The 12647-nt window shown below is 34.7% G+C and overlaps 2 protein-coding genes across 3 annotated transcripts; one reads left to right on the forward strand and one right to left on the reverse strand.

Annotated features, from left to right (window-relative positions):
- The first annotated feature begins 455 nt into the window (after positions 1–455).
- Positions 456–9623, forward strand: ints11 (integrator complex subunit 11). Its single transcript, XM_058764536.1, has 17 exons — positions 456–754; positions 1104–1201; positions 1303–1376; positions 1461–1689; positions 2245–2343; positions 2436–2470; positions 2585–2723; positions 2883–2947; positions 3098–3287; positions 3997–4080; positions 4208–4297; positions 4957–5119; positions 5317–5427; positions 5740–5801; positions 5890–6032; positions 7883–8012; positions 8926–9623. The coding sequence occupies exons 1-17, from the start codon at positions 727–729 to the stop codon at positions 8980–8982; spliced, it is 1797 nt and encodes a 598-aa protein (XP_058620519.1). The 5' UTR covers positions 456–726; the 3' UTR covers positions 8983–9623.
- Positions 9562–11596, reverse strand: LOC131532686 (uracil nucleotide/cysteinyl leukotriene receptor). 2 transcript variants are annotated; one of them, XM_058764538.1, is made up of 2 exons: positions 11170–11596; positions 9562–10659 (listed from the first exon to the last, which is right to left on the reverse strand). In XM_058764538.1, exon 2 carries the CDS (start codon positions 10492–10494, stop codon positions 9580–9582), a length of 915 nt encoding a protein of 304 aa, XP_058620521.1. In that variant the 5' UTR covers positions 10495–10659; positions 11170–11596; the 3' UTR covers positions 9562–9579. The 2 variants fall into 2 exon arrangements, with proteins under 2 accessions (XP_058620521.1, XP_058620520.1); XM_058764537.1 differs by having other exon boundaries at positions 9562–10662.
- Positions 11597–12647: the final 1051 nt, after the last annotated feature.

Here is a 12647-nt window from a genome sequence, read left to right on the forward strand (position 1 = left end):
GCGCTTGAGGGCTCAGAAAGTCGAATTCTCCATTGAGCTGCATTCAAATATGTGGAGGCTGTTTGTTTTATTGGAGACAATTATGCATCGAAAAGCATAATCTTTTAAATATATATATACTTTACATATTTGTGTCTGACAACGGAATTTAAATACGGCTCTGAATCTGAATGAAAATGATTTTTAAAAATCCTCGTCCAGAAATCACAAACGAATATGATTGGTCCAAGCTGACCAGCGCTGTGAAAAGTAACAGTAACCACGTGACATGGCCGTTTAATAGTCTGCTTCACTAGGGGACCTGATAGTAATTTACTCATGAATAATAACAATAATATTAAAAGACTTTAGTACCCATTCAATTGAAAACACACAGTAAATAATTAAAATAAGAAAATTATTCTTTAGAAACGATTGCTAGACAACGAATGGGCCACTAAGTCACGCCCACATCGATACTCTGTTGATACTCTACGCTCTTGTTCTGTGGCGTTCATGGCAGCGGCGTGAAGTTGTTTAGCTTGTTGTGCTAACCTGTTTCTGAAGGATCCACTATTTGAACACTATCTAAAGTCTTTACATTTGGTTTACATCCCTGGCTGGTGTACAAGCTGACTGACATGCACCCATCAAGTGTTCATATCCGGCTAATGTACAGTTAGTGTTTGACCATCAGTCTCTTGTAAACATAAAACATTCATTTCTGAGCTTTTCAAAGCTGTCAAGATGCCTGATATCAAAATTACGCCTTTAGGTGAGAAGATTGCATAATTTTTTCAATTACACTTCTTAACAACGTTCATAAATATGCAATTATTAAACATATAATGCTTAACAAATTATATTGTGCAGGAATCAACGATATTAGTAGTTGTAGTAGTTGTTATTATGTTATCTTATTTTATTAACGTGTTATGTGTTAATTTTACACACATACACATATGTGTGTGTGTATATGTATATATATATATATATATATATATATATATATATATCTCTCATAACAGGTAAATATTAAAAAAAAAATAATAATAATATAAATGTATTTAATTCTTAAGTTTAATTCTAAGTTCTTCTAAATGTGTGTATCTGTTGTCTTGCAGGGGCTGGTCAGGATGTTGGCCGCAGCTGTATTTTGGTCTCCATCGGAGGCAAAAACATTATGCTTGACTGCGGGATGCATATGGGCTATAACGACGATGTGCGTTACAACAGTTATTGCTATCTTCACTTGTGTGTATTTTGAGTATAATAGTCAACAAGTTGAGTACTATGCACTTAACTTTCTGTGTTTGTTTTCAGAGACGTTTCCCAGATTTCAGTTACATTACCCAAAACGGTCGCCTCACTGAGTTCTTGGACTGTGTTATTATAAGGTTAGTTTGTATGTTATGTGACTGTTGTGTGAGTTTTCCTGTTCTCCACTGTGATTTTTCTTTCCTCCTCTATGTTCCGCTCAGTCATTTCCACCTGGATCACTGCGGTGCTCTTCCCTACATGAGCGAGATGGTGGGTTACGACGGGCCCATCTACATGACCCACCCCACCAAAGCCATCTGCCCCATCCTGCTCGAGGACTTCAGAAAGATCACAGTAGACAAAAAGGGAGAGACCAACTTCTTCACTTCACAGATGATCAAAGACTGCATGAAGAAAGTTGTGCCACTCAACCTCCACCAAACAGTTCAGGTAAAGTTAGTTGTCTGTGAATTTACAATAACTGAAATGAATTAATTTAATGTACTGTTATCAATAAAAAATAACTAAATTAATTTATTTTAGTAAATTCATTAATGTAAGTAATTTTTAGAAATGTAATCATTAATTTATTAATGATTTTTAAGAATTTTGTTATTGTAAATTTTCCTTAATGAAAATGTTTATGCATCAAATTAATTTATAAATATTTGATTAATTAATATTATAAATAAATATTAATACATTTTCAATTTCAATTATTTCTTTAAATTTACTATTAATGGAATGGATTTTTTATTGTTTAATAATAATAATAAACCTTTTAGTATTAAACATGAAATTTTGAGATCTTATTTCTTTAAATCCTTATTTTCTTTATCGTAATAAAATAATTACATTTTAAATATAATAATATTTTGTTTAAATGTAGAATGTTTTTAAATATTCTGATGGATTTTGTTGTAGTAAATGTTCCCCACTGAAAATGTTTGAACTAGAACATTATTTAACATTATTTATTTTTTGTATGTTTTTTTCTTTTTTTAGGTAGACGAGGAGCTTGAGATCAAAGCGTACTATGCAGGTCATGTTCTGGGAGCCGCCATGGTTCAAATCAAAGTCGGCTTAGAGTCTGTCGTCTACACAGTGAGCGTAACATTGCTTGTTACATACTCTAATTTTATGATGTTCCAGCTGTTGACATCTTTTGCAAATTCTATCTAAATCTATTTGTATAGGGTGATTACAACATGACACCAGACAGACATTTAGGGTAAGTAAAATCTCTTCTTTTGTCACTATTTTATGCACGTTCCAGGTTTTTTTCGGTTAGATTAATTCAGGTTAAATTGAGTCTGGTTTAAATTCTCTGACTTTATTTACTCAGAGCTGCTTGGATTGACAAATGCCGGCCAGATATTCTGATATCAGAGTCCACATACGCCACCACGATCAGAGACTCCAAACGCTGCAGGGAAAGAGATTTCCTCAAGAAGGTTCATGAAACTGTGGAAAGAGGAGGGAAGGTAATTAAGGCACATTAATACATGTAGAATTCAGTTGGTATTTGTCAGCTCATCCAGTCAGATTTTAAAGCCATAACTATCCTTTTTTTTTTAATGTCATTTCAATAATATGTTTTCAGATGTGTGTTTGTTCTGTTCATCCTGGTGTCTCTGTTTTAGGTCTTGATTCCAGTGTTTGCTCTGGGAAGAGCACAAGAACTCTGTATTCTGTTGGAAACATTTTGGTGAGCTTGTTCAGTTGTTTGCTGGCCTAGGATTGCTGCTTTTTATCTTTTTGAATATGTTTATTTGAATATGTCAAATTCTGTTACAACACTCATAAACTCTGTATTGGACCGGAATTGTGTGTAATTGCTGGCTGTTCATTTTACCAGGGAAAGAATGAATCTGAAAGCCCCCATTTACTTCTCCACCGGGCTGACTGAGAAAGCCAATCACTACTACAAGCTCTTCATCACCTGGACCAATCAGAAGATCCGCAAGACCTTCGTACAAAGAAACATGTTCGAGTTCAAGCACATCAAAGCCTTTGATCGCTCATATGCTGATAACCCTGGACCTATGGTAAGACGGCTGCAAAGAAATGTATATAACTGATCATTTATATACTCTGCAAGCCCACAAAGAGATATTAATGCATTATTATTATTATTATTATTATGAAAAATATTATCTTTTTTATTTCTTCTTATTAAACGATACATGTAGAAACTTTCAAGAATATTAAGTAGTATTCAAAAAATAATATTGATTGATTTCTTTAAATCTGATTTTCTACAATTAATATTAATGAAAATTTTAAATCTAATTCATATACTCTAATAATTGATACACTATCAATAGATGTTTATTATAAAATTATAATTATTTTATTATTATTATTTTGATGATGATTAAATAATACATGTCGAAGCCTTTCAGAATATTAAACATGGCATTTGTTAAATCCTAATTTTAATTTTAATTAAAAAAATAACATTTAAATTTAACAATTTATGTTAAAATTAACATTTGAATATGTAAATGGTTTTCAAATAAATCAATGAAAAGTGAATCTTTTTGGTGATGAGAATCAAAAGGTTTGAATCTTGATTCCCAAGTCCTCAGAACTGAAGCACTGATTCTTTTTTGTCCTAGTTAGAGCTAATTGAAGTTTGTAGCTTTTTCTGCTGTTACAGAATTGTCAGAAAGAATTGATAGATTGATGAAAAGTGGAACAAATGAGTTCATGATATCATGTAAAAACAGAGACATTGATATTCTGTTCCATCAGGTTGTGTTTGCCACCCCCGGAATGTTGCATGCTGGCCAATCTTTACAGATATTCAAGAAATGGGCCGGCAATGAAAAGAACATGGTAAGACTCCTTATGAAATGGCAAATTGTGTTACTGAGACTTCAACTCATTCAAAGCCCATTCTGGCTCATAGTTGTTAACCGAAATAGAAGATATATTTATTGAGTTTAATATATTTATTTCTTAGGTCATCATGCCAGGGTACTGTGTGCAAGGCACTGTGGGACACAAGATCTTGAATGGACAGAAAAAACTGGAGATGGAAGGAAGAGCAACGGTGATAATTGGCACTGCAAACACTGATCTTAATTGAGCTTCACTAGATGGCATCAGAGAACTCTGATCTGTAGTTTATATTATCCACCGTTTCCCATAGTTTTCATAATAAAGTCTTTAACCACACCTGAACTTCATTTATGTCAAACCTCTATAATTTACATCTGTATCTCTGTATTTAAGTCTCATACACTAGCAGTCAAAAGTTTGGAATACTTTATTTTTTGGAAAACATTTTGAAAGAATTCTCTTATGCTCACCAAGGCTGCTTTTTTATTATTATTATTAAAAATACAATGAATATCTTAATATTGTGAATTATTGCAGTTTAAAAGACTTGTTTACTATTGTAATATATTTTAATAATAATTGAGCAGCAAATCAGCATATTAGGAAGATTTCTAAAGGATCATGAGATGCTGAAGACTGGATTAATGGATGCTAAAAAAAAATTAGCTTTGCCATAACAGGTATAATTACATTTTAAAATCTATTCAAGTAGAAAACGGTTATTTTAAATTATAATTATGTTACTGTTTTACTGTATGTTTGATCAAATAAAAGCAGCCTTGGTGAGCATAAGAGACTTCTTTGGAGACATTAAAAAATCGTAATTCTTCCAAACTTCTGACTGGTATTGAATGCGGTGTGTGTGTTCAGTTGGATGTGAAGCTACAGGTGGAGTACATGTCCTTCAGTGCTCATGCCGACGCCAAAGGCATCATGCAGTTGATCCGCATGGCAGAACCCAGAAACATGCTGCTGGTGCACGGAGAGGCCAAGAAAATGGAGTTCCTCAAAGACAAGATCGAGCAGGAGTTCAGTAAGTCTGCAGCTTCTCAAAATACATTTCAGCTTTGGACTGTACAGCATGCTTGCTAATTTCCAGTTCTGCGATTTATTCTTGAGATCTTTAGGGGTAAAAATACAATACAAAATTGTGGAATATGATCACATTAATAGTGTACTTTTCAGTGTTTGTTACATATTCTCTCGGGGCTGATGTTTTACCCCATGCAGGTATCAGCTGCTATATGCCAGCTAATGGAGAGACGACGACTATAGTGACGAACCCCAGCGTCCCCGTGGACATCTCGCTCAACCTGCTGAAGAGAGAGATGGCTCTCGGAGGTGTTTATTGACTCCCACTGACTCCTTTATTTGACCTGTTTACAGAAATGCCATCATGACCTTTTGTCATATGGTTATGTGGTTCTTGTAGATTCTGCTTTTCCTCTTTTAGTTTGAGTTTATACACAGCTTTCTGGATCCCTTATATTATACAAGCATGCATTATTGATTTTACAGCATGCACAAATTAAACTGAATGATTTTTGTGCTTACTTTCATTTGGTGTGACACATTCACTAACTGCAAAATATATATATTAACATTAACATACAAATAAATTTTAACAGGATTTCTTATGAAACTTTCTCACAGGTCCATTGCCTGATGCTAAAAGACCTCGCACCATGCATGGAACATTAATAATGAAGGACAATGTAAGTCAGCATGGCTCTTTAGGTTCATTATTTATTTGACTAATATAAGGTTTCAGACGTTGTTTTCTGAATATGTGTGTCTGTGTAGAGTCTGCGGCTGGTTTCTCCAGAACAGGCTCTTAAAGAACTGGGTCTCAGTGAACATCAGCTGCGCTTCACCTGCCGTGTGCAGCTCCACGACCCCCACAGCGACACCGACACACTCGGCCGCATCTACACACACCTCAAGAGGTCAGCGAACTATACCACACACACACTTTTCTATTGCTAAATTAATGCAGTTAATCATACCCTTCTCACCTGCATGTAACAGGGTTAACTAAAACTATTAAAAACATTTTGTTAATTGAAATAAAGCAGAAATAAAATTAAATATAAATATTAGAACAGATACGATAAATATTAGAAAAATTAGAAATGTGGAAATAATTAAGCTTGAAACACCAGATTACTTACTAGAAATAAATAAAATAAAAACTTAATCTAAAACTGCAACTGAAATAAGAATAAATGAAACCTAAATAGTAATAATTAAAAATAAAAAATGACAAAAACAAAACACAGTTACTAAAGATTAAACTAAAAAAGAAATAAATTAAAGCTCATTCTAAATATTTACAAAAACTGTAATAGATTGTATAAATAATACAAAAAACAACACTGGTATGTATATTTACGTAAGGAGAAATTTTCTAACCTTCAGATTAATTCAAGCTTGAAGGTCATGTTTTTCCAAGTCCACAGTGGCGTGGGATGTGTTGCACCCTGATTTAACACTTAGGGGTTAGATGAGATATCTTCAGCAGTTTTTACTTCGGAGAACATTGTTGATCAGTCATTTGTGTGATGTGAAAATGAAAGAAGAGACAAATGGAAACCGGGCTCAAAATTCCACAGCAAAGTACAGCTTTACTTATGTTGGGGGGAAAACTTTTTTTTAAAGTTAGTCGAGTCTCTGCCGATAGCCTTGTGCGCAGCGCTCCGACACCGCTGCGCTACAGGCATCCCAAGTTCGCGTCCCAACTCGTGGACCTTTCCCGATCCCTCTCCCACTTCGCTTCCTGTTGTTACTCAACTGTCCTATCAAAGTAAAAGCAAAAAAACGCCACTTTGCATGCATCCATCCAGCAGATTTTATGTTGTCAGAGACTGAAGCAAACTATGAACATGTCTGATTGTTGAACAAATGACTCTTATGAGCCCTTTTTTTTTAATAAGTCAGTCAAAGAGATTTACAAAGCAGTGTCAAACTTGTAGTTTGAATCCAAATCACAGTTACTGGTTTCACAACGACTGGATTCCCTCACAGAACATGATTCATTTATTCAGGAAAATTAGATTCAAATCAAACTGCCAACTATTTTAGGTTTTTGGAGACTTGCATCAGTCTATTTACGGACTGGTTGTTCATATGAAAAAGTGTAATTAAATATTCATGACAAAGTTTTGGTGTAACTATGACACATTTAGTGCCACATTAAACATTTTTAAAAATCTAAGATTACGAGATTAAAGTCGAAATATTTCAAGAATAAAGTCGAAATAATGACAACTTCTCCTGGTGCTCCCAATCCAGACCATTTGCATGCGCAATATAGGTTACAGTCTCAAAATATTATAATCTTAATTTCTACGATTTAATTCTTGAAAAATTTCGACTTTATTCTCAAAATATTCCGACTTTAATCTCATAATCATATACATATAATTTATTAATTTTTTTTTACATGGCACTAAAACGCCATCATATGTAACAAATTTAAATAGCTTCTAATATTTTATTTTGTTAAAAACAAAAACAAAAAAATCTATCTACTCATTTAACTGTTCAGTAATTTGTCAACTAAAAAGGCATATGGCTTCTAAATGTTTCATGGCTGTCATCTTTAGTCATTTTTCACATACAGGTGAGTCATTTCACCCAAATGTTCGCCCCTCAGTGAACAACACTTTTACCTCTCCAGCCACAGTGTAAATGCCAGTCCATATGGGCAAATATGAGGTATGATGTTCTATGTGTGGTTCATGCTTTCGTAAAGGTTTCATGAGAGGTCAAGTCTGTTTTTCATTCTCTCTTACAGTGTATTGAAAAGTTACAGCATCCAGCACGTCCCAGACGGCACCGTGATCGTGGAATCCATCGTTATTAAAGTGACATCCTCCGCCGAGGAGCCCAACCTCAAAGTCATTCTGCTCTCCTGGAGCTATCAGGTGAACAAACATGTGATGAACTAAATCTCCACTGGTCTAGCTTCATAATTTATGTACAATTTAATGTGGATTATATTGTGTGAACTGTTTTCACACAGCTTAAATATTTTAATTTCTATTTCGGGTTTGTGTATGTGGAGAACTGTACTTGTTTTTTTGGCTCGTGGTCAGATAGTTGGTCTAATGGAATTTATAGCACCTCACAGCCCACAAGGGAAAAGTTTTGCACTTACGTTTCCAAACAAACACTGGTATCACCAACTGCCTGGCAAAACAAACATATTACCATAAAATCACATTCTTCAGTATATTGCCGGCTGGCGCAAATGGATTGCAATTGAAATGGCAACAGATGTGTGAGAGAAAGTGAATTTGTGGTGTCACCTTCTCATGTGGTTTACATTACTTTTGTCCAATATTGTAACTTATAGAAACGCCTCTGACTGCACTAAGACATGCTCAGTGGTTTCAGAGCTTGTACTTATTTAGATCCCTTATTTAATTAGTTTAATTTTATTCAGCAACGATGCAATGGATTGATCAAAAATGACAGAAGTTTCTATTATAATTATTATATTATAAGATTTCTATTTCAAATAAATGCTGTTCCTTTGAGCTTTCTATTCTTCAAAGAATCCTGAAAAAATCAGCATATTAGTATGATTTCTGAAGATCATGTGACACTAAAGACTGTAGTTATGATTCAGTAAAATTCAGCTTTGCATCACAGAAATAAATGGCATTGTATTAATGAATAATATAAAATATATAATTGTAGAAAACTGTTATTTTAAAGTGTAATAATATTTTGCAGTATTACTGGTTTTACTGAATTTTTGCTGAAAAAATAAATAAATTGCATTTTAGGTTTTGAGATGTACTATTTTAACCTGTTTCTTATTGTGTCCTTCAGGATGAAGAATTGGGCAGTTTCTTGTCTACGTTGTTGAAGAAAGGTCTGCCTTCATGACTGGTGACATTTGATGACTTTTGATATTTGTCGTTTGTTAAAAAACATAACAATAAAGATTTTTTTTTTTTTTAGTAAAATTGACTGAGAAGACTGTAATTTGTGAAAATATATTTATTTCGTAGCTTTAGATAAAGGATAAACAGTTCAAAAAATGGTCAGTATTCAGAATTTGAAACAAAATGAAGTGATGATACTGACATTTGCATCTACTAATATATGTAATAATTCAATTATATGAAATGAGACACAAAAAAATTGCATGAACCACTGAAATGACAGTACAATTCAGAACCGACTAAATTGGGAATCAGCCTAGCTGCCAAGATCAATTAAAAAAAGCCAAATATTGGCCAATGTATCAGTTTATCAATAAGTTTGCTGTTATTTAATCAAAATGCCAGTCTTTCTTGTTTGATTTTGCACCATAGTAGTACAATTATATGAGAAAAATCCTTACTCGGTTTCATCAAGCCACATTGGAGTCCATATTACTGTATTGCAGTTTTTTGGCTTTACAGATGAATTGTATGTGCTGTCTTTCCTCTCTATGCTTTTTAACTGAAATAGTTCAGTTGGAACGAAGCTTTCAGAAGCTCAAAAGCCATTGGAAATGGAATAAACGCCCGTTTTCTTCTTCAGCCTCAGACTTTTGAGCCTCCACTTGTAGTGACCCGTGGCAAAGTAGTACAAAAGCGGGTCCAAGATGCTGTTTAGACTGACCAGAGCCATGGTCACCCTACGGAGGAAGAAAAGCTCGTCATCCTCTTTGTTGTTTTCCAAGCGTGTCAAGAGGTATACAAGATGCACGATATGATAAGGAAGGAAACACAGAAGTGTGATGGTTAAGATGGCGTAGATGATCCGCCGTGCTCCGCGGGCGGTGGAGTTGTGGATCCGGGCGATGCGACGGGCCACAATGGGGTAACAAACCAGGATGACTGCAGAGGGCAGAAGGGATCCAAAAATGAGACTGCTTATGCTGTAGGGCGCCAAGTCGCTCCACTCTTTTTGACTGAAGCCCTCAAAACACATGTTTCCTTTGCTTGATAATGGGCATGTTAACATAAATGCCAGCATAGCTGACCCAGAGACCAGCCATACAGCGGTGCTCACCAGCGCTGGGAGATTTGTGTTGCGAAGCTTTAGGTAGGTGTGAGGGTGGAGGGTGGCGATGTAACGGTCCACGCAGATGCAGGTCATGAAGCTGATGCTGATGTAGATGTTGGCGAAGAAGATCGTGCCGGTGATGCGACACATGGCTTCGCCAAATATCCAGTTGCTGTCATTGAGGTGGTAGTGGATACGAAATGGCAAGGCGAACAAGAAGAGCGTGTCAGCCACTGCCAGGTTAATGATGTATATGTTTGAAGGAGATTTCTGTTTGATTTTAAAGATGAAGTAATACAAAGCTCCGAGATTTCCAATCAATCCGAAAAACAAGACCAGACTGTAGACAGGTGTGAAGAGATAGCGCTGGAAATCGATTTGGGATTGGTTTATGTGTTCCATGATGTTGTGGTCCTTGGGTAAATAGGTTTTTAAAGATTTTAGAGATTTTCTCACATCAACTGCCAAGATGACTTACTAGAATTGTTATAAATGCATTTTGGTTATTTTGGTTAGTACTGTGCTTTTCGGTTCCCCATCAGGATAGAGGTGAAAGTCCGTGAGTTTCTGCTGTGAAAAGAAAATATTAGTGATATTTATTATGTGAACATGTGAAGAATCTAGCATAAGGTGCTTATCACGCAAACAGGTTTAGAGTATGACTGTTCCATTTGCCAGGTTCAATACAAATTCAGTTGACAGCATTTGTTGCTTAAGGTTAACTACCACTAATGGAAACAAACAAACAAACAAACAATCGAATCGCCCCACGTTGTCTTGGAAAGGTTCATTGTGTCATATCGTTTACGTGTTTTGGCTACACTTCTAAAACAGTGAGTATTTAATCGTTTATGGATTAATTGAACAATTCACTTCCATTGTAAGTGCCTCACTAAGAAATTAACATTATTGTGAGGTAATCGAGTGCTGTCGGTTATTAACTTGAACTGAACAACACTGAATATTCCGATAATGCAAAAACTGATTTTTATGGTGATTTATAATTGAAGAAATGTATTAAAATGTATCAAATATATACACCACACACACAAAATAATTTAACTTTGATGCACTTACAAGAAGAAGCGTTCTTGAATCCTGTCGACCTTGAGTTAATGTAAAAAGCACATTAATTTCATATCAAGTCTTATGAAAGCTAGTTGTTGTTCTGTCAGTGGTGGAAACTTATTCTGAGCACTGTGGTTTTACGCAGTTATATGAAAAGACAGAACAGGAAATCCAGAAAGTGCAGCCTCCCCCGGTGGTGTATTGATGGCACCGTGGGGGACATGCACACATTTTAGCACGTGGAAACTATGCATTACATGTTCCACTCGATGAACTGTAATGTCTAGAAACTTTTTAAGGTGGCTTTGTTGAAATGAGTCACCATGGAACCGAAGGGTGTTCGTACAGTGCATTGTTTGAGAGTGAAAGTGCACTGTATGCTCATATCAGTCGTTAGGCTACTCACGTTTAGCTGATCGCATTGCTGCTTTTCTGTTTTTGTTCCTCTTGTGTCTAAAACCTCCCAAAAAAATTGTCTAAAACCTCTTTAAAAAAAAAAAAAAAAAACTATGTGGTCAACATCTCCCATCATTGATGATCTATTTGACACTAGGTGGCGCATAAAACCTGTTATAACAGATATTATGGAATACAAGTAACATTTCTCTAGCCAAATTATATTTGATCATATATATCAAATTTGATCTGCTTTTAATTTGTTTGATTAATGGTGCTTTCCAAGGCAGTCATCACTCTTACTATTTCTATTTTAACAAAGCTCAAACCCTAAATAATCTAATCCTTAATATGTTAAAAATTCGATTTGAATTTTTTCAAATATAAATATACAAAAAAAATGTATGCATATGCATATACATTGCCCTCCATATAGGCATATTTCAATCCAATAATTTTTTTTATCATAAAATAATTGATTAAATAATTAATTCAGTAGCTGCAAACTCGTGAGGACAATCAATTTTATTTAGGATTCTGTAAATGCCATCTAACTGAATGGAAATGGCTACGCTGAAGTTTGAATCAGAGAGAACAAGAATGAGATTTGTGTTTTGGTTTAAGGGCCACATTGTGTCTGATGGCCTTTATAGTGACATGCATTCAGTGAATACAGCCCTATCACATTCCACACTTCCTGTGAGGATGAGCTTGGCATTCATCATTCATGATGGAAAATGGCTCTGAAACGCAGCTTTGCCATTGTGGAATTTATAAACTGTGAAAGAACAGAATTTTTTTGGTTTGCATTTCAGCACTTGATCGGTGGCTGAAAATCGATAGGATACAGAGCAGACAAGGATGCAAATCAAGATGATAAGGAAACTATGCTTTCACCATTAAGATAACATGGATTGGAAAGATCTGCAATAGTCTTTCTTCCCTTCATTTTTGGTAAATGTATTATTGAATTGTCTAAAATGACTGTTTATTTTATATTATGTTTTTATATTATGAATTTGTTTTTATTTTTATATTGAATTTTGTCATTTTTATTATTTTTTAACATGTCTATATAGCTTTTATAGCAG

The sequence above is a fragment of the Onychostoma macrolepis genome, chromosome 23 (genome assembly GCF_012432095.1).
Source record: "Onychostoma macrolepis isolate SWU-2019 chromosome 23, ASM1243209v1, whole genome shotgun sequence".
In the NCBI taxonomy this organism is placed as follows: domain Eukaryota; kingdom Metazoa; phylum Chordata; class Actinopteri; order Cypriniformes; family Cyprinidae; genus Onychostoma; species Onychostoma macrolepis.

What these genes read in the sequence shown, in the direction of transcription:
- ints11 (XM_058764536.1), top strand. Translation starts at nt 727, where the DNA reads ATGCCTGATATCAAAATTACGCCTTTAG. An exon ending in ATTCTGTTGGAAACATTTTG is followed by an intron (nt 2,948 to 3,097) that starts GTGAGCTTGTTC and finishes TCATTTTACCAG; the next exon opens with GGAAAGAATGAATCTGAAAG. An exon ending in CTGATAACCCTGGACCTATG is followed by an intron (nt 3,288 to 3,996) that starts GTAAGACGGCTG and finishes CTGTTCCATCAG; the next exon opens with GTTGTGTTTGCCACCCCCGG.
- LOC131532686 (XM_058764538.1), bottom strand. Translation starts at nt 10,494, where the DNA reads ATGGAACACATAAACCAATCCCAAATCGATTTCCAGCGCTATCTCTTC.